The sequence below is a fragment of the Rhinolophus sinicus genome, linkage group LG16, assembly GCF_036562045.2.
Source record: "Rhinolophus sinicus isolate RSC01 linkage group LG16, ASM3656204v1, whole genome shotgun sequence".
Classification (NCBI taxonomy): domain Eukaryota; kingdom Metazoa; phylum Chordata; class Mammalia; order Chiroptera; family Rhinolophidae; genus Rhinolophus; species Rhinolophus sinicus.
Genome location: NC_133765.1, coordinates 10,611,427 through 10,630,344, shown reverse-complemented (window position 1 = coordinate 10,630,344; position 18,918 = coordinate 10,611,427). Strand labels below are relative to the sequence as shown.

The 18,918-nt window shown below is 34.0% G+C and overlaps 1 protein-coding gene across 4 annotated transcripts in view; it reads right to left on the bottom strand.

Moving 5' to 3' along the window:
- The window catches only part of ARHGAP32 (Rho GTPase activating protein 32), a 328,994-nt gene that overhangs the window by 30,424 nt on the left and 279,652 nt on the right, over nucleotides 1–18,918 (bottom strand). For all 4 annotated transcript variants that reach the window (XM_019713045.2, XM_019713048.2, XM_074321761.1 and 1 more), the window contains one exon: nucleotides 4,207–4,356. In XM_019713045.2, coding sequence (XP_019568604.2) covers nucleotides 4,207–4,356 — 150 coding nt within the window. The remainder of the gene's footprint in view (nucleotides 1–4,206; nucleotides 4,357–18,918) is intronic.

The following is an 18,918-nucleotide window of genomic DNA, read 5'->3' as shown; positions in this document are numbered from 1 at the left end:
GCAATCTCATTTTAAGGAAATTCAGTTTCAAACATGTGCAGCAAATAAAACAAGTCCTATGAAAAAAATCAATGACACCTGAAAACTTTGTTTCGCTGGAACAGATTTTACCATAGTTATGGAATGCATGAAACTAGTTACTAAACTTGTTATTTTTCAGGCATCCATTTTCTCCTGTCATACTACTAAGAATAGAAGCACACCACAAACTTCTCAGTACAACTAAAACCTGCTGAACTGATGTTTGAAAGCTAATGATCATAGCGGAACAAACTGTAAAACACTCCCTCATATTATCATATCCAAGCAAGGATGAACAAAAAGAAATACAAAATGAAAAAGAAATACAAAAAGAAACCAAGATAACAAAAAAACATTTTGACTCTAAAATTAAGGATACCCATGAAAATGACATTAGTCTGATCTAGCCACAAAAAAATCACTATGTGGACAGATTTTTTAAAAAAAAATCAGTTCTATAGATAACTGTGATATTATCTTTAATCGACTCAATTATAAGCATTGTGGTTTACTGTAGGTCTGTAGGATCATCCTGAGTGATTTCTGGCACCAGGAATCACAAATAAAAGAATTTTTAAAATGCCTTGTCAAGCTCCTACATGTTTTTTTTTTTTTTTTTTTTTTTTTTACAACACTTTCTATAGAAGAAACAGGTCAGGTTTGTCACTTGCTCCAACAGGGAGGTGCTCAAAAGTTTACAAAGTATAACAGGATAATCTCTCTATAAAGTTGATTATTCACCAGGAATACAATTCAGAGAATGAGTCACATAGTAAAACATTGTTCTGATATGAGCTTCCTTCTTAGAAAATTTGGTATAAAATCTATTTTATATAGAGTAAGGACACTAAACTCCAAAGTACAACAGAAAAATCATGAGAAATAATGATTATACACATTACATTTCTATGTATATCTCATCTCTCCTCACAATTACGTATATATGTCAATATATCATTCTTCCTTCTCATGATTATTATAATTATTTTCACTTAGACTTTCAAATAGTATATATATATGTGTGTGTGTGTGTGTGTGTGTGTGTATATATATATATTCATTGAATTAATTTAGACTTTAAAATAGTCTATATATAGATGGTATAACTGTAGTTATAGACTATATACAGTATATACGAAGTCTCAAAAATCTTAAAAAAACTTTAATTCCTCACACATTTATTAAATCTATACAAACTAATAAATCAATTTAATATTAAAAACCATTTTATTTCCTAATTAAAATTTTAGTTAATAAACTTCAACAGTTTCCCTTTTCCTGTTAATGTTCATTTGCATATTCGAATGACTATCTTTCATATGAATATCTATTTATTTTTCACCATGCCATCAAACAGTAAGTTATTTTAATGTACCAACTAGAATGTATCTGGCTTTGGTCTTCAAGGTTTCTGCCTTTTAAAGTTTGTCAAATTACAATTATACTCTAACGTCACGAGTTAATATTTTTTGTGTTTCCAAATACTTCAATAGACTCTCCTCTGGGTCAGCCATTAGCAGAGAGTTTTCTCTTCCAAGATTATTAAATTCATTTCTAAACTCTTCTAGTGTTCTTCTCCTTTTTAATTAAAAATGCAAAAAAACTAAGAAAAAAAGCACAAAGATATTCTCTATATGTAACACTCCACCATAACTGTATTCACGTTACATATCACCTAACTATGTATACTTTCAAAAGGGTAAATTTACTGTTTACATATATAACATTTTTCAAATTTCCACTTCATTCAAATTTAGTTTTAACAGCCTCACAATATAGAACAATTTCCCTAAAATTTGAGTATTCAATTATTTTGCTCTCATACATAATGCTATAATGAACACTTTGTTTCTATTGAAATATAACCTCAAATCTCTAAGAATTGCAACATGAAAAGAACACTATAAAGTCTCTTGCTACGAAGTACCAAATAATGTTTTTCAAAAAGGTAATAATTTACAGAGCTACCTGAAACCAACAATTTTTACCTCCAGGTAAAAATCACTGCTATTTTTAATAGCACTGGATATTGTGAAAATTAATAAACAAACATCTTATTTAAAATGAAGTTGGGAGGCTAGAATAGTGAGCTCTTATGCATGCGTCACTTACTGCACATTACAAGAAGAAACATACCTTGCATCTCTAACAGGAACTGATCTTTTAACACAGGAAGTGATACTTTACTACCTCAGCAGGAGGAAGAAAAGATTCCTCCTTCCCAGTAACAGTTCAGCCAATGGGAGACTGCCATAACTCAGCCAATGAAAAGTCAGTATACTTTGAACTTTCAGTTTCCTCAAATGGATACTAGACTTAGAAAAGACCCTCCCAAGTGCATAAAAAAGCATTCCTCTCCTTTGTTTCTCTGGACTTGGGCGTGGTTCTCAATTAGACACATGCCCCAAACTGCAATTCTTTGTTGTTCCCAAATGAACCAATTTTGCTGGAGAAGTATCTGGCTGTCTATTTGATTAAGGTTAACATTATCATAATTTAGAAGAGCAATTTTGTTATATTAGTAATGTTTATCTATATAAAATGGTACCTCAAAATTGCTTAAAGATACATTTCCATGATTACAAATGAACATAAACACTTTTCTGTATGTTGTTTACTATCTCCTTGTGAAAATTATGTTTGTATCTTTTCTCCATTGCTCTACTCAGGGGCTTTATTTTCTCATAAATCTGAATGATATTGTCATATACTATATTCGGTGCATTTCATCATATCCCCAAAAAAATTATTTCCCCAGTCTGTGGTACCTTTCCTTTACATTTGTTATTTTCATTATGGAAATTATATATTTGAGACCACATCTTCCTTTGCTTTTTTTTAATATGAGAAAGCTATTATTCATCTTTGACCTCAAAACAAAATCATATCATATTAGCATTTCCATGAGTTTAAAACAGTTAACTCTTTTATACATTTGGAATTTTTCAGTGTCGTATATGTAAGAATTTTTTTTCAAAAATTGCTATTTCATTCTCTTAATATTTATTTAATAAGCAATTCCTACTTATGACCTGGTTTTAAAACCATACTTTATAATAGTGGATTTTTATCTACAGTAATGACACTTCTGAACATTTTAAGCTGTTTCATTTATACCTCATTCTCTACACTAATAACATTCTAGTTTTGAATAGAGTTTTAATATTTCGTAAAGCTAAATGTTCCCTATCGATCATTGATTTTTCCCCCCTCTACAACACTCTTGATGTTCTCATTTTGTTCCATGCGCATTCTACTAATTCCAAAAATAATCCTCAGGTTTTTTGTTTGTTGCTGGTTTTTTGTTTGTTTTTAGTAACTGTAATAAGTTGATATTAGTTTGGGAATAACACCCGTTTAAAATAATATTGTGTCTTTTCTAAACGAACATGATATAGTTTGCACTACATTCATATTATAAATACATTGGTATTCTTTAAGCATTGAGTAAGGCCTTAATTTAAACTTGATATTTATTGGTATTTACACTAGTTTTCATCAGTGGTCTTAAAAAGTACAATGGGTATTTCTGACCAGGATTCAGAACTTCACAAATCACTTATTTCTGGTACTTATCAACATTACAGGTACTCCAGGCACTTCTTTAATAGTCCAGCACCTCTAAAAGAACTAGTAGAGGAAAGCACTATTTTCAGAAATCAAAGGAAAACCCCATTTTACCTTTCTTCCTATCCCCTCCATCCATTCAGCTAACCTCTGAATTCTTGAGTCAGAATTTAATTTATAGAGAAAATTTAAATTTTCAGCTAAAAACATTAGGGGACTGGTCTGGGTACTCTATAGTCTCAAAACTATGACTGTTTTCTTCAAAAGAGAAATTAAAAATATTTTGGAATAACATGTGAGAGGGAAAACTGGCTAAGGAAGCTGTCTGGACAGATATAAAAATAATGCAAATTAACAGTGCTATTGTAGCCTTTGTGTGAATGTCTTACTCTTCCTAAAAATATCAGCAGTATTTCTGATGTCAAAGTTCATTCTTAGACCTCTCTTTACTCTCAGCTATCTCCAGAACTAAGATAAGTACGTGAGAATGTTCAATGCACGCTGCTGAACTTAAATGGAACAGATATTATTTGCCTAATCTACTGCGTTATTGATTATATAAAGTCAATATGGAGAAGTTAGAAGCTGAAATTATAAGATTATGAATGTTATTTTTACCTTCAAAACCGGAATTCAGAAGGTGCTCCCCCAGGTCACAACCAAAGACCCTCTCTTTCAAGATCCCCCGCTGCTTCAGCTTCTGTTTTGTTGGACGAGACTTCATGAATGTGCGTAAGAAAGTAATGAGCTTGCCGTGCTTTTTAGACACTGAAAAATAGTAAGACAGAGAAAATACCTTAGTTGTGGTAAGAGGTTACATTTTTACTTAGTGTGAAAAGAAATGGAGATCTTGACAGGCTGACAGCAAAATAATCTATTAAAAGTATATTCTGCAGGAAATTTTCAACTGAAGTTTAGTAAACAGTTCCTTTATAAATAATATCCTATTTTTGTATTTTCTTCTCACCAGTCTGTGATCTTACGTGATGGGACTGTGAGCAAATTTAAGTACTGTAATCCGTGACTTTTAAATCAAGCTTGGTAAATCAGCCATCTTCCCAATGCATACCAAAGGATGCTACAGAATTATGACTGGTACCTGAATCTTACTCTAATATGTTGCTGTAGAGATTTATAATAAGTGAGACTTAAAACAATGTAAATGTGGTTTGCCTTTCTAGCCAATTTCTTAAATAATTCACTTCATGGTTAGAAATTTTCATGGCATTTGTAATGTGAAAAGTAAAACAGAAAAAAGAAACAACTTCTTTTTCATTTTATAAAGAGGACAATGCCGTTATGATACAGAACACACTTGTCCAACTCATTGTTATAAATTAAAAACATGCACACATAAAAAAGCATTAAATCTTCTATTAACAGTCATCTAGGGTATATTAAATATATCACCTTAAATCTTTTGTAGATGAAGGCAAGAGATAAGTAAATTAACAATAATAAAGTATTTCCATGGATTGACATATTAGAAAGACAACAGTGAAGGAACTAAAAGCAAACAAATCTCTAGAAAAATGACTTTTGCTGAGAAGTGCATCCTGCAAGGAAAATTAATTCTAAAAGTCAACATACAACAAATAATCAGAAGCTCAGAGATTAGCTGCTGGATGGAAGGCTAAACCATATGGCCTCAATCCTATTACTCAGTTTGCAGATGATTACTGAAAGCCTTACTGAATCCTACTATATAGATTGAGTGAACCTAAATCTTAAATCCCCTGAACTGATGAAGCCTCCTGTAGAAATTCTGTATGCTGACAGTAACTTGTGGCCTAGATGGACCACTAGAAGGATTACTCCGGACCAGATCAGACGTTTGCCATCCATTTCATTTTATAGGAAACATTATTTACAGACATAAGCATTTTTTAAATAAACTGTACGAGGGTGAATAACTGTACCTGGTTTGGCCATAACTGAGAGGTTTCCTGAGACATGAGACTTCAAATGCTAAAACCAGGAAAGTCCTGGGCAAAATGGGACAAAATAGTCATCCTAGACTGTATGCAGATTAAATAGGAAATTTACTTTTTTTCTATATCAATTATTAAAATTTTACTTAGAATCATCAGTATAATTTTGATGCTATCTCTGACATAGAAGGTAAACTACAACCTCTCTTGTGTCTGAGATTCCTTGCTATAAAATTAAATGCTGTAAACAAAAAAATTTTAAATGATGTGCTTCCTTACCTGCTAGTGAGACATTTATAGCACAGTTGGGTAACTTCAGAAATATGTCACACATATCATAGTATTACTATATTAAAAGTTATTGGACTTGTATAATTTTTATTCTACCCTAGTTGCTTGGAGATAGTGTGCTATGAATCGGTAAAGAGGGGCCATCAAACCATTTATGTTTACTTTCAAACATTTTCTACATAAACTTTAAAATAACTTTGACAAGATTTACAAAAAAATACAAATGAGTTTGGCTTACAATCATTTAACATGCATTTTTATATATCCTTAATGTATTAACAGTACACTTATATACTTGTATATTCATATATTTGAAAGAATTTTAAATTCTACAATCAATATTCAATATTTCCACCTGGAAACAGGGCATATCTTCATTTTTCTTCATTTTTCTATCTCTCAGTAAAGTTTTTAAATTTTCCTTATGAAAGTATACATTCCACATATTTCTCTGGGATACTGTTGGATATTTTACATTTTCTTGCTGCTCTTGTAAAATAATGCTTTTCTTCAAGTATGGCCTTAACTGGTAATTACTGGTATGCTAGAAAATAACCTTTTTTTTTTTAACTTTTAATTTTAAGTGTGTTTTTCCAGGACCCATCAGCTCCAAGTCAAGTGGCTGTTTCAATCTAGTTGTGGAGGGCGCAGCTCACAGTGGCCCATGTGGGGATTGAACTAGCAACCCTGTTGTTAAGAGCACCGCGCTCTAACCAACTGAGCTAACTGGCCGCCCTGAAGATAATCTCTTTATGTTAGCTCGAAACTGATCATTTACTAAACTCTCAATTTTAGAAGGACTTTAGTTGATCCTTTTGGATTTCATGGATATACAATTGTGTCAAAAATATGGTCATTCTATCCTTTTTCTGATAGGAATAATTTCTGAGTTCTGTTTTAGGTTGTAATAATTGGCCAGAACTTCCAAGATACATGTTAATAGTAGGCATTCATATTTAGATGCCGAATTTCATGAAAATATCTGTTGAATTTGGCAGCTGCATATTATGTATATGAGAAAGCATTCTTTTAGTCTCAGATTTCCAAGAAGTTTACAAAGGAATGGGAATTAAGTTTTAACTATTATTCATTTAGCAACAAATACATAAGTGCCTACTATATCTCAGTAACTGTTCCAACTCCTGATATTACAGTGGGAAACAAGTGAGACAACGTTCTTGCTGTCACAGAGCTTACTGAGGGGAGAAAGACAATGAATAAACAGTTAAATAATACTAATATAGCCAGCATTTATTTTATTCTTAGTAAGTGCCAGCAACTATGCAACTGTTTATATTTATCAATCATTCATTCATTTCTCACTGACCCCTATAAGGAAAATACTATTATTGTCCCCATATTTTGAAGAAACTCCACCACAGTGTGCTACATGTCCGTGGACACATAACCAGGACTTAAAATCAGGTGGTCTGGCTCAAAACCCAAGCCACTGTATGATACTGTCCAAGTTAAGATAACAAGGTAAGTTCATACTGCTTTCAGCTGCTAGTAAGGGAATGAAGAGAGTGAACTAATAGCAACGAGAAAGAAGAAACTACATTGAATAGGGTGGCCAGGAAGGTCTGATGAAGTCACATCTGAGGTGGAAGATGTGAGCGTCCTGAGCAAGGAAGACGGTGGTATGCACTGAGACTGAAGAGAGATGTGAAGGCCAGATGCTAGAGGCTGTAATACACAGCTTGGATTTTACACAATGAGAACACAAGAACGGTTTAAACATCTTGAAAAGTTACTTTAAAAATAACCCCAGGGTGTATTAGAAACCCAAATGTGCGTTAATAGGGAACTGGTTGAATAAACTATAATACATCTGCACAGAGGATTACTGCTTGGCTTTTTTTCTTTTTTTAAGGAGTATCTTTACCTACTGATATGGAGTAATCTCCAGAATATAATAGTCAAAAAGGAAGGTAATACTGGGGGCCAGCCCAGTGGCTCAGGCAGTTGGAGCTCTGCACTTCTAATGCTGAAGCCTGCCAGGTCGATTCCCACATGGGCCAATGGGCTCTCAACCACAAGGTCGCTGGTTCGACTCCTCGACTCCCGCAAGGGATGGTGGGCTCCGCCCCCTGCAACTAAGATTGAACACAGCACCTTGAGCTGAGCTGCCGCTGAGCTCCCAGATGGCTCAGTTGGTTGGAGGACGTCCTCTCAACCACAAGGTTGCAGGTTCAACTCCCGCTAGGGATGGTGGGCTGCGCCTCCTGCAATTAACACTGGCAACTGGACCTGAAGCTGAGCTGTGCCCTCCACAGCTGGGCTTGAAAGGACAACAAGTTAACTTGGAAAAAATCCTGAAGTACACACTGTTCCCCAATAAAGTCCTATTCCCCTTCCCCAATAAAATCTTAAAAAGGACGGTAATATTAACAATGAGTTGGAAATGTGAACAAGAACCCAAAATTAAAAGATAGTCATGCCAATGACAAAGCACATATACCAGGGCGGTCCCATAAGAAGAACCCCCAAGAAAATTCACTGTAAAGAATTTAGTGGAAGCTTTTGCAAACCACAATAAGCTCCTTAAAAAGTTTAAAAACACAGACCTTAACACCAACAGGTTTTCATTAATAGAGAGGAATGTTCATGGTACATTATCTGCTCACAAGCAAATCTATGATTAAAAGGAGAAACAACCAAGCAAACCATCACGGTCATATTTCTGAAAAGAGTGACACCTCGTCAAGCAGGGCCTCAGGCAGGTCCTTCAGGAGGTATTCCAGAAGAAGGTATTTATAGCCATAGGAGATGACCGCTGGATACGTGTTAATGTCCCTGAGACCTTCCAATGGGACGAGATGTGGAGGTAGAAGCCAGTGATATTAATGATTCTGACCCTGTGTAGGCCTAAGCTAATGTGCATTTGTGTCTTCGTTTTATCAAAAGTTTAAAAAGTAAAACATGAAAAACTTTAAAAGCAGAATAAAGCTTATAGCATAAGGATATAAGAAAATATTTTTTCACAGCTGCACAATGTTTGTGTTTTAAGCTAAGTGGTATTACAAAAAAGTTGAAGTAAAAAAAACCTGAAAAGCTTATAAAGAAGTTACAATTAGCTAAGGTTAACTTCTTATTGAATTAAAAAAAAAATAAATTTAGTGTAGCCTAAGTGTTTATAAAGTCCACAGTAGAGTACAGTAATGCCCTAGGCCTTCCCATTCACTCACCACTTACCCAGAGTAACTTCCAATCCTGCGAAGGCCATTCATGGTAAGTGCGCTATATAGGTAGACCATTTATCTTTTATATGGTATTTTTACTGTAACTGTTCTATGTGTAGATATGCTTAGATATACAAATGCCATTGTGTTACCACTGCCTACAGTATTCAGCACAGTAACATGCTGTACAGGTTTGTAACCTAGGAGCAATAGGTTATACCATAGAGTGTATGGTAATCTATACCATCTAGACTTGTGTTACGTGCACTCTATTATGTTTGCACAATGGTGAAACTGCCTAATGATGCAATTCTCAAAATGGATCCCCAGCATTAAGTGGCGCATTACTGTACACACACATTTTCCCTCAGCTCTAGCCACTGAAAAGGCTTAAAAACAACGACACTACAGTTGCAATAAACACCTCTGGTCTCAGATCTGGGTTTCTAAATATCATTCCCTAATAAAATAAACCAGGATCCCTTAGAGAAATGTCTGTTTGCAAATTGACAGTAAAACATTAGGTGAGACTGGGAAATTTTGTGGTGACAGAAAGGGCAACACTCACACCCATTAGGAGCTATGCCAACAGGACTGAGTTGAACATACTCCTTTGGGCAGATACGGGACAGCATAAAGATTCAAACATCACACAGATTGACTGTAACTTATTGTGAAACATCAAATAAATAAAAATCCATTAAGTCCATGATAACACTTCCTAGAAGGAAGGAAGGAAGGAAGGGAGGGAGGGAGGGAATTTTCAGCACAAATGGAACTAAAACATTTAAAATACTGCATGAGTAGTTTGTCACAGTGAACTGGGAACCTCACTAGTAGAGAGAGAAATACGTTTACTCCTTTCACATCAATGAGCAATATCATATCTGGAATTAATGATTGGAATTAATTACATACTAACCAGAAAAATACACATTCACAATTTAATGATAGCTGTATGGAAACTGATTATAATTATGATCCTCCAACCAAACTCTCATACACAATAAAATCACATTAATCAGAAAGCAGCCTGTGGAGAACTGAGCTTTGTAGAAGCTATGTAGCGTTGACTCTGCTTTTGGTGTGCTAAGATTTGGCTCAAGAACAAGGAAACTTGGCTATCTTTTCATGTTAAAGACTTTATTTTTCCTAAATAATGACATATGAGTCAATTAAGTGAGGTTTCCAATATGACACATTAAGCCCAGTGGAACATGTCATTAGCAACTCAGTGTGCCCATTTGGCACTTGAGCGTTCTGGAAAATTGTGTTGATAAACGTGCAACCTGGCTTCCTCGCTGTGTGGCCAACTTGCTTCTGTTAGCGTTCCCCAAAATTTACTAAATGAATTGGGAACTTTAAATCTAAACTTGTAATGAGAGAGGTGATGGGGGTGGTCTTTCCTGACCATCTATATTCCAATCTGAGACACTGAAATAATGAATATTCATACTTAAGACACACAGTCTTAAATGATTTCTAAGTCTTCAAAGAAAGATTAAAACTGTGTTGTACAGTTTTAGTGTTGCTGTTATTTTGTCATTATAAATGGAATTCTAATCCACTGTGATAGAGATAGTTGTGATCAAAAATTCTGGCAGCTGGAATTAAATAATCAATTACCTGTCAAGACAGGTAAATTTCACTGCATTGGAAATTTAAACTAATAAAAACATTCAATTTAGTTATATTCAAATTTGAAGATCTAACAACACTTCCAAATATAAATGTCTCTTCATATTAATTTTGTCTTCACTGTATATTTTCTTCTCATTTCTTAAACAACAAAATGACTCAAATGAGCTTATTTTAGCCACTTACACTGTCCCCCACCCACTGCCTTTTATAACAAACTAGTAAACTAGTAAAATTACTTTTTGAGGAATAGAAGTCTGAAATACTGTCAATAATATCAAAAGACTTCCACTGAGGGTGGTAGAATGGGAATTTGGTTTTAGTCAGTTAAGGTAGAATACAGGTTTGGTTTTAGGTAGTTAAGTACTTACAAAAAATTTCAGCAGAAAAACACTGGAATGCAGTGTTAAGGGCGGAAGGACTAAGGTCTACCAAATATGCTAGATTAGAGAAACAAAAATGATAACAATGGCATTTCCACAGATAAAATACATCAAAAATAAAACACAAAACAATACTCAGAAAAAGCAAACCATACCATTTTATATTCAAATTCCATATTCTAAGAGTTATAATGCAACATGTGCCACAATGTTAACTTCTTCCATATTATTTAGACATGATAGATTTTACACCTGCAATCTTTTTCAAACCTGAGACAAACTCAACCAGACCAGTCTTTCTAGTAGTTAAAAGCTTTAGCAGTATGACACATAACTTACTATCTCCCAAGGCAAACCTTTATGACACCAATAACCAGTTTATAGGGATACACTAAAAACATATAGTTCAGTAAGTCATAGTGAACCTTGACATGCGGAAGTGAGGCACTGGGTATTTTTAATTACACAAGATAATATTTTCCCTGCAAAACCAAAGAATTGTTACTTTCTCATAATACTTCACCTAGAGTTCTTGAAATTGGGTCTCAGAAATCTCCTAGACTGATTTGAGAGAAGTCTGGGTTTGAATTAATTTCTCAGGAAATTAAAGAAAGATAATTCATGCCAGATAATGGCCTGAGGATTAGGTTTATTTGATCATATGCATCAAGTTCTAAGATCTGTAATAAACTCAGAGAGTCAAGCAGACACAATGAGAGGGCAAGGGTGGGATGCATAATAACTGAGATTGTCCTGATTACATCTAAGGTATAATAAAGTATGAGTGTAATGTGTAGCGTTTCCAACGGATTTTCACAACTATACACAATATCCTTCTTTTGCTCAAAGTTGTCAAACACAGATTAGATGACCACTTGGTGGAAATCTAACAAAGGGGAACAGAAGTATAGGCAACTGGACTACATGATATTTAAGATTCTCTTACAACCTCCCAAATTCTAACTGTGTTGCATACTTTGAAATATTCGGAGCACGATGGCAGAAGGAGAGGACCCCTTTGTAACTATCTTCCCTTCAATCTACATCTAGTAGGACATTTATAACCCAACAAAGGTTCCTCTGTTCAGCACAGAGGCGCCTGAAAGATCCAACCAGCAGTACATCTGCAGGTGGGTGCATTAGCACACTTAGGGAAGGCTGAATGTGAAAGGGACGCAACCCAAAACCCCACCTCCCAGGTACCTGAGCTGAACCCCCAGCCCCAGCACACATGGTAGTGGCGGAAGAGTCGGATGTACCCCTACACCACAGCCCAGCCAGCAGAGGGTAAGAGGGGCAGCAGCAGGCTTCACAACCAAAACTATGGCTCTCTCCCTCGATTACAGCAGTGCTCATACCACGGGAAAGCCTGGTAGCAGCAGGAGAGATGAGTCTCCAGCCTCCTGCATACATCACAATGGTGCCAGCAGCCATAGGGAACCAGGTAACAGCATGCGGGACTTGTAAATTTGGCTCCCTTCCCAACTGTCACATCCCCCCACCACGGTGGGGTGCTGGGAGACCCAGGTGACCCAGAAACAGCAGGGGTACGCAGTTACACGGGCAATGATTCCCACTACCATGGCAGCATTTCCCACTCCCCCACCTCTACAAAGACACAGACAGAGGCAGGGCACAGAGATCCCAGAGGCACAAGGGAGCAGGTAAGAGGAAACCAAATATGCGATAGCACCCACTATCTACTAGAAAAGACCTCTAATTATCAACCTGCTGATTTGTTAAAATCAAAACGGCACCTAAATAAGAAAGTTGCTCACTACTTCAAATGCGCTGGCAGAGGAACAACACATCAAACACCATGAATAATCAAGGTAACACAGTATCTCAAAGAGAAAACAATAATTCTCCAGAAAATAAACTCAAACTCACGTAAGATTGTGATCTAAATGATAGAAAATTCAAAATAGCACTCATGAAGAAACTCAATGAAATACAAGAAAACTGAGACAGTTCAATGAGCTCAGGAACAAACTTAATGAACCGAATGAATAATTTATCAAAGAGACTGAAACTCTAAAAGACAACTGAACAGACATTCTGAAGTTGAAGAACTTAATAAATGACATGAAGAATACATTAGAAAGCACTGGAAACGGGGCAGACCAGATGTAAGAGAGAATTAGCAAGCTTTAAGATAGAAACTAGAAATGATTCAGATAAAAGAAAATGAAGATTTTTTCAAAATGAAAGAACTCTCTCTATGAGAATTATCTGACTCCATCAGAAAGGGCAACATAAGGATAACAGGTATCCCACAGGAGGAGAGAGGGAAAAGTGAACAGAGAGCCTATTCAAAGAAATAATAGATGAGAACTTCCCAAACCTGGGCTAGGAACTGGACATTCAAGTACAAGAAGCTAACAGGATATCTAATTATCGCAACACAAAAAGACCTCCAGGACACAAAACTGACAAAAGGCAATGATAAAGAAAGAATTCTCAAGGCAGCTGAGGAGGAAAAGTTACCTGTAAAGGAAACCCCATCAGGCTAACATCATATTTCTCAGCAGAAACTCTACAGGCTGGAGAGAGTGGAACGACATATTTAAAATATTGAGAGATAAAATCATCAGCCAAGAATACTCTATCCAGCAACGTTATCCTTTAGATATAAAGGGGAAATAAAGGCTTTCCCAGACAAACAAAAGCCGAGGGAATTTACCAACACACTAACTCGCATTACATAAAAGTTGAAAGGTGCTCTTCTATCTGAAACAAAAAGATAAAAGTACATAAAACTTGAGGTAAGGTGACAAACAAATGGAAGCAGAAAACTGCAATTTATAAAGCACAGGGTGTTAAACAATTATAACATAAAGGGGAAGAAAAGCATTAAAAATAACTATAGCTACTTCAATTTGGAAGTGAGCACACAACATAAAAGGATAATTTGTGACAGCAAAAACAAAAAGGGGAAGAGAAAACAATGGAATTTGTACAGGCAAATGAATATATAAGATGCTATCAGAAGAAAAAGGATTATTTTATCTACAAGACATTTTATACAAAACCTCATGATAATCACAAAAATACAGAGGTGAAACATGAAACAAAAAAAAGAAACGAAGAAATACTTTGCTAAGTAAATATGAAAAGATTTGAATTTTCATAAGAAATTGCATTAACTTGTTTTTATTTAAAGTATAACAATGTATTTATTCATACCAATAAATACAGAGAGAAAAAATTTTCTCTAAGCAGTGTCAAGTTGATTTTCTTCTCACTCTGTTTTTGTATACATACTAATGTAACAACAACAACAAAATTCGGCTCTCAAAGAATATCTAAAAACTGAATTTTAAGAAAGAAAAAAAAATGCTGAGACCAAAAGCCTATTGCATTATACTTAGATTTAACCTGATTACTATTTAAAAGGTCTACATACAGCTTGCTTAGCTTTGTACTAATATAAGTCTTTAGAGAGTGTTTTCAGGACAAACTAATTGAAAAACACAACCAGGAGAAACAGGCCTGGGGTCACAATTGTCCTGGGTGAGTAAAAGCTAAGAAACTAATAGAAAGAAGTATTAGAGCCCAAAGTAGACATATTTTTTAAAAAGTCCTCATTATTTTGATAATACAGAAACGTTTAAGAGAATATGACAAATCTATAAAATTTTGCATTGTCTTTATGTATGTTTTCCAAGCTTTAAGATATCTTTCCTTACCCAAGGTCAGAAATATATAGTCCTATTTCTTCTAAATCTTTTTTTCCCTAACACTTTTTCACTTTTTTTAGATTTTTAATTGACTGAACTTTTTTATGTGTTTAGAGTGAGATAGATATAATTGTATTACCTTTTTCCTGATGCATAACAATTTTATTACCTTTTATTTAATAATCCTTTCTCCACTGATTTGTAAGGCTGATTCTTACATGAAAAATGTGTGGATAGTATGTGAGAAGTCAGAGTTGTCTCAAATCTATCAGTCTATCTCTCCATCAATACCTCACTTTCTTAATTTCTAGCATTTTATAAGTCCTAATATCTGGAAAAATAAGTCCCTCCACTTATTCTTAAAAATTGCCTTTATATTTTCAGCCCTTTACTCTTTCATAAGAAATTTAGAATCTGCCTGTCTCGATTATAGGAGGAAAAAAATCTTCTGGAAATCTGATTAAAGCTGTATTGAATTATAGATTATTTTGGAGGACAACAGATTTCTTTATGATTGTGAGTCTTCCCATCCATGAACACAGTATACTCTCCATTTATTTAAGATTCATTTATGTCCTTCTATAAATTTTTCAAATAATTTCCCATAAAGGTCTTACATACTTTTGTTATAGATATTCTTAGGAACGTCATGATTTTTGTTGCTATTGTAAGTGGTACTATTTTCTAAATTATATTTGCTAATCATGTATTACTAGTATATAGAAAGGCAATTAGCATGATGTGTCAGACTGCCAGGGTTCCAATTGTGCCTTGAAACTTCAAGCTGTATGACTGTGAACAAAGTACCTAATTCTCAGCCCTTCGTTTTCCACATCTATGAAAAAGTTAAAAATAGTAACTACCTAACTAGACTGTTGTGAGAATTACATAAGAGTATAAAACACGTAGTACTGGACAGAAAAATCTTAATAAATGTCAGGTACTATTATTGTTATTGTATTATTTATTTTTTATTCAACAACCCTACTCAACTCTGTTATTACTTCTAATAAATTAAGTATAAATTCTTCTGTATTTGTAGACAATCCAAGAATACAGATTTGCTCCTTCTTTTCCAATCCTTTTATTTCTTTTTGTCTAATATCACTAAACCTTCAGTAAATGACTATCTTCTTCCTGGTTTTAAATAGATTGTTTATGTCTCACTATTAAGAATAAAATCTTGGGTGCCAGTCAGCTCAGTTGGTTAGAGGATGGTGCTCTTAACAACAAGGTTGCTGGTTCGATCCCCACATGGCCTACTGTGAGCTATGTCCTCCACAACTAGACTGAAACAACTACTTGACCTGGCGCTGATGGGTCCTGGAAAAGCACAAATAAACAAAAGTTAAAAAAGAAAAAAGACTAAAATCTTGGGGTTTTGCATTAGAATCTTAAATATATTAAAGAAATTCCCTATTCCTAATTTCTAAGATATATAAAATGAACAAGTGTTGATCTTTATCAAATAATTTTTCTACATGTATTAAGATGATCATTTAGTTTTTTTGTTTAATTTTTAAGTTTTGAATGTGGCAAACTAAATTTATACCTACCTTTAAGAGCCTTGCCTTCACACTTAGGAGTCTCCTTTACTCCTACTTCCTATGTCCTTTGCAGGGATGTAAATGAGTGCAAGAGACTTGAGAAGGCAAGTAGCAAATTAAAAAAAAACTAAAGTCTTATGCCATGGCAAAGTTCCCTCTTAGAAATTGTAATAAACAGGAATACTGTAAATATATTAGAAGTGACTTTCAGTAAAGGAGCACAGACATAAAAGAATGCTATAGGGTACAAATGTAGGAAAAAAATGCTATAGGGTACAAATGTAGGAAAAAAAGAATTCTAAAAACAAAAATTATAATAGGTTGCTGGTGCCTTAAATACCAGCAGCAAAGAAGTATGTCACAGATTTACACTTAGTCTTAATAGCTAAAGTGAACTGTGTTACTTAGTATTTTCAAATTTATTAAAAGGAATATTGGTAAGAGATACGAAAATTAACATTTTTAACATGCATTGTTGTATGTCCTGAAAGGATCTTTGGGCAACTGAGAAACATAGCTTTTGAACCAGTTTAGTCAGCACTCATGCTGGGAAAAATATGATATCATTCTTATATAGCTTATAGCTTTGAGTATATAAATTAGTTTAAACTAAACAAACAAAGCTTTTACTTGAAAATAAACGGACTCAAAATTAAGCTGGATTCACTAGAGTAATAACTCTACAAACCACTTGGAGAAAAATTTCTAGATAGTTGAGCAAGATTCTTACATGTGACTCGAACATTAGTTAACTGAACTAAAAACACTTTTTCCAGTAACTGAAATATAGAATTTCTTATAACTTTTCCTTTTGTATAGTATAAAAGATCTTTAACATAAATAATGCCTTGAGGATGAAAAATGACATAAAGAAAGGTCTTTAAGCCAGTAACTGAAAATATAATTGAATAATTTTGATAATGTGCTTTTTGGTCTTATAAAAAAAACACCCTTCAAATCAGAGTAAGGAGTTCCTTACAAACCAAACTCTGAGTAAGGTTTTATTTGATGGAATAAGGACATGTCGAAGAAACTCTGTCACTGACTCTATTTTTATCTCAATAAATCTTTTGGTGAATCTTGTATTAGACCTGCCTTCTCCCTGGCTCCATCCACTGGCCTGTTCCCAGTCCTACAAAGACAATATGAAGATAAAGATAAACTGAATCCTGAACCAGATATCCAACAAAATTTGACGGAAAATCTAAAAACCACAGTAATATCATAACAACAGTTATATATTAACTAACATTTATTGAGTGTTTACTATGTGCCAGTGCTTTACATGGCTTAACTAACTTCAACTCAGTGTGTGTTAGCATCACACTCTAAATGATTTAAACTCAAAATATGAACCAGTATCTGATCACTAGAATTTAGTCCTTAATAGTTTATGCCACAAGAATAGATATATTAAATAAAATCTAATTAATCTCCCATTACATTCAATGTAATGACTTCTAAATGTAATAAAGGTTATTAGAATAATAACACTTTATACCTTTCCTCTCTTCTACGTATTCAGCTCTAATTATCAACATGACCTAATACTCATATTTCAATTCCTTTTCTTTAGTTTACTTGTTACTATCCTGTAATGTCTAAATATATAGTTTTGTATATGGAAAAAATATCCAGTAAGCATAAAATATTAGCAACACTATTTAAAGATTTATAAATACATACTTAAACCAATGGCCTAGTAGCTAACAGCTTTTATGCTTTCCAATAATAAAACAGATAGTCTGATGAAGGTCATCAATCCAATCATGCCAATTACTGGGCAGGCATGAGCAAGTGAAAATGTGGAGACAGGGTTTTAGTTCTGATTCTGCCAATAACTTGCTGAAGTTTAATAACATGAAAAAACAGAATTTAAAGCAAGTAATTTATGAATTCTAGGTTTCAATGAAAATACCTGAGAAATCATGCAACACTGAGCAAGTATAAAGTTAGAACAGTATAGAAAGCTCTAAAGACTGTGGAAAATGCCTTTGCTTTAGGAAAATTTATCAGGAGGTAAAAAGGACATCATTTAAAACTTTATTGGAGAGCAGTGTCAAAAAAATAAATTAAGCTTTCTAAATTGTCTTGGAAAGGGTTAGTATAAAAATTTAAGATCAAAAGATCATTGTAATTGTTATGTTTTATACATAGTATATTAGGTTTAGCACTTTTTAAATTATTTAAAATTAAATATTTTTCTCCACGAAAGCAGTATATATAACTAATTTATACAACATGCTTATAACTATTTCCAGAACTTGATGCGTAATTGTTCTATCTTTAATTATTAAAGCCATTCACAGTTGTTGACCATGCCATATAATATACTACTGTTTGCTTCTTTGATTTATTGCTTGAAAGTCCTTGGTGAACAGCATGGCCATTTGTAATGCTGTTTTTACCAGAAAATGCCATATGCTTTATAGAGATTAATTTTTGAACTAGGTTTTAGAAATTCACTCTAATAAGAGAAAAAAGGTAAATATTATCTATATGTTCTGAACTTCTGAAAACTTATATTCTACCAGACTGATACTCAAAATGCAAAATCTTCACTGTCTCCAGGAACTACTGAGTTTACATCTAATTTTTAAAGGAGAATACAGCAGTTACAACCTTGGATTTCATCTCTCCCCACCCCCTCATGTAGATGTCCAAGAAAATCTTTAGAT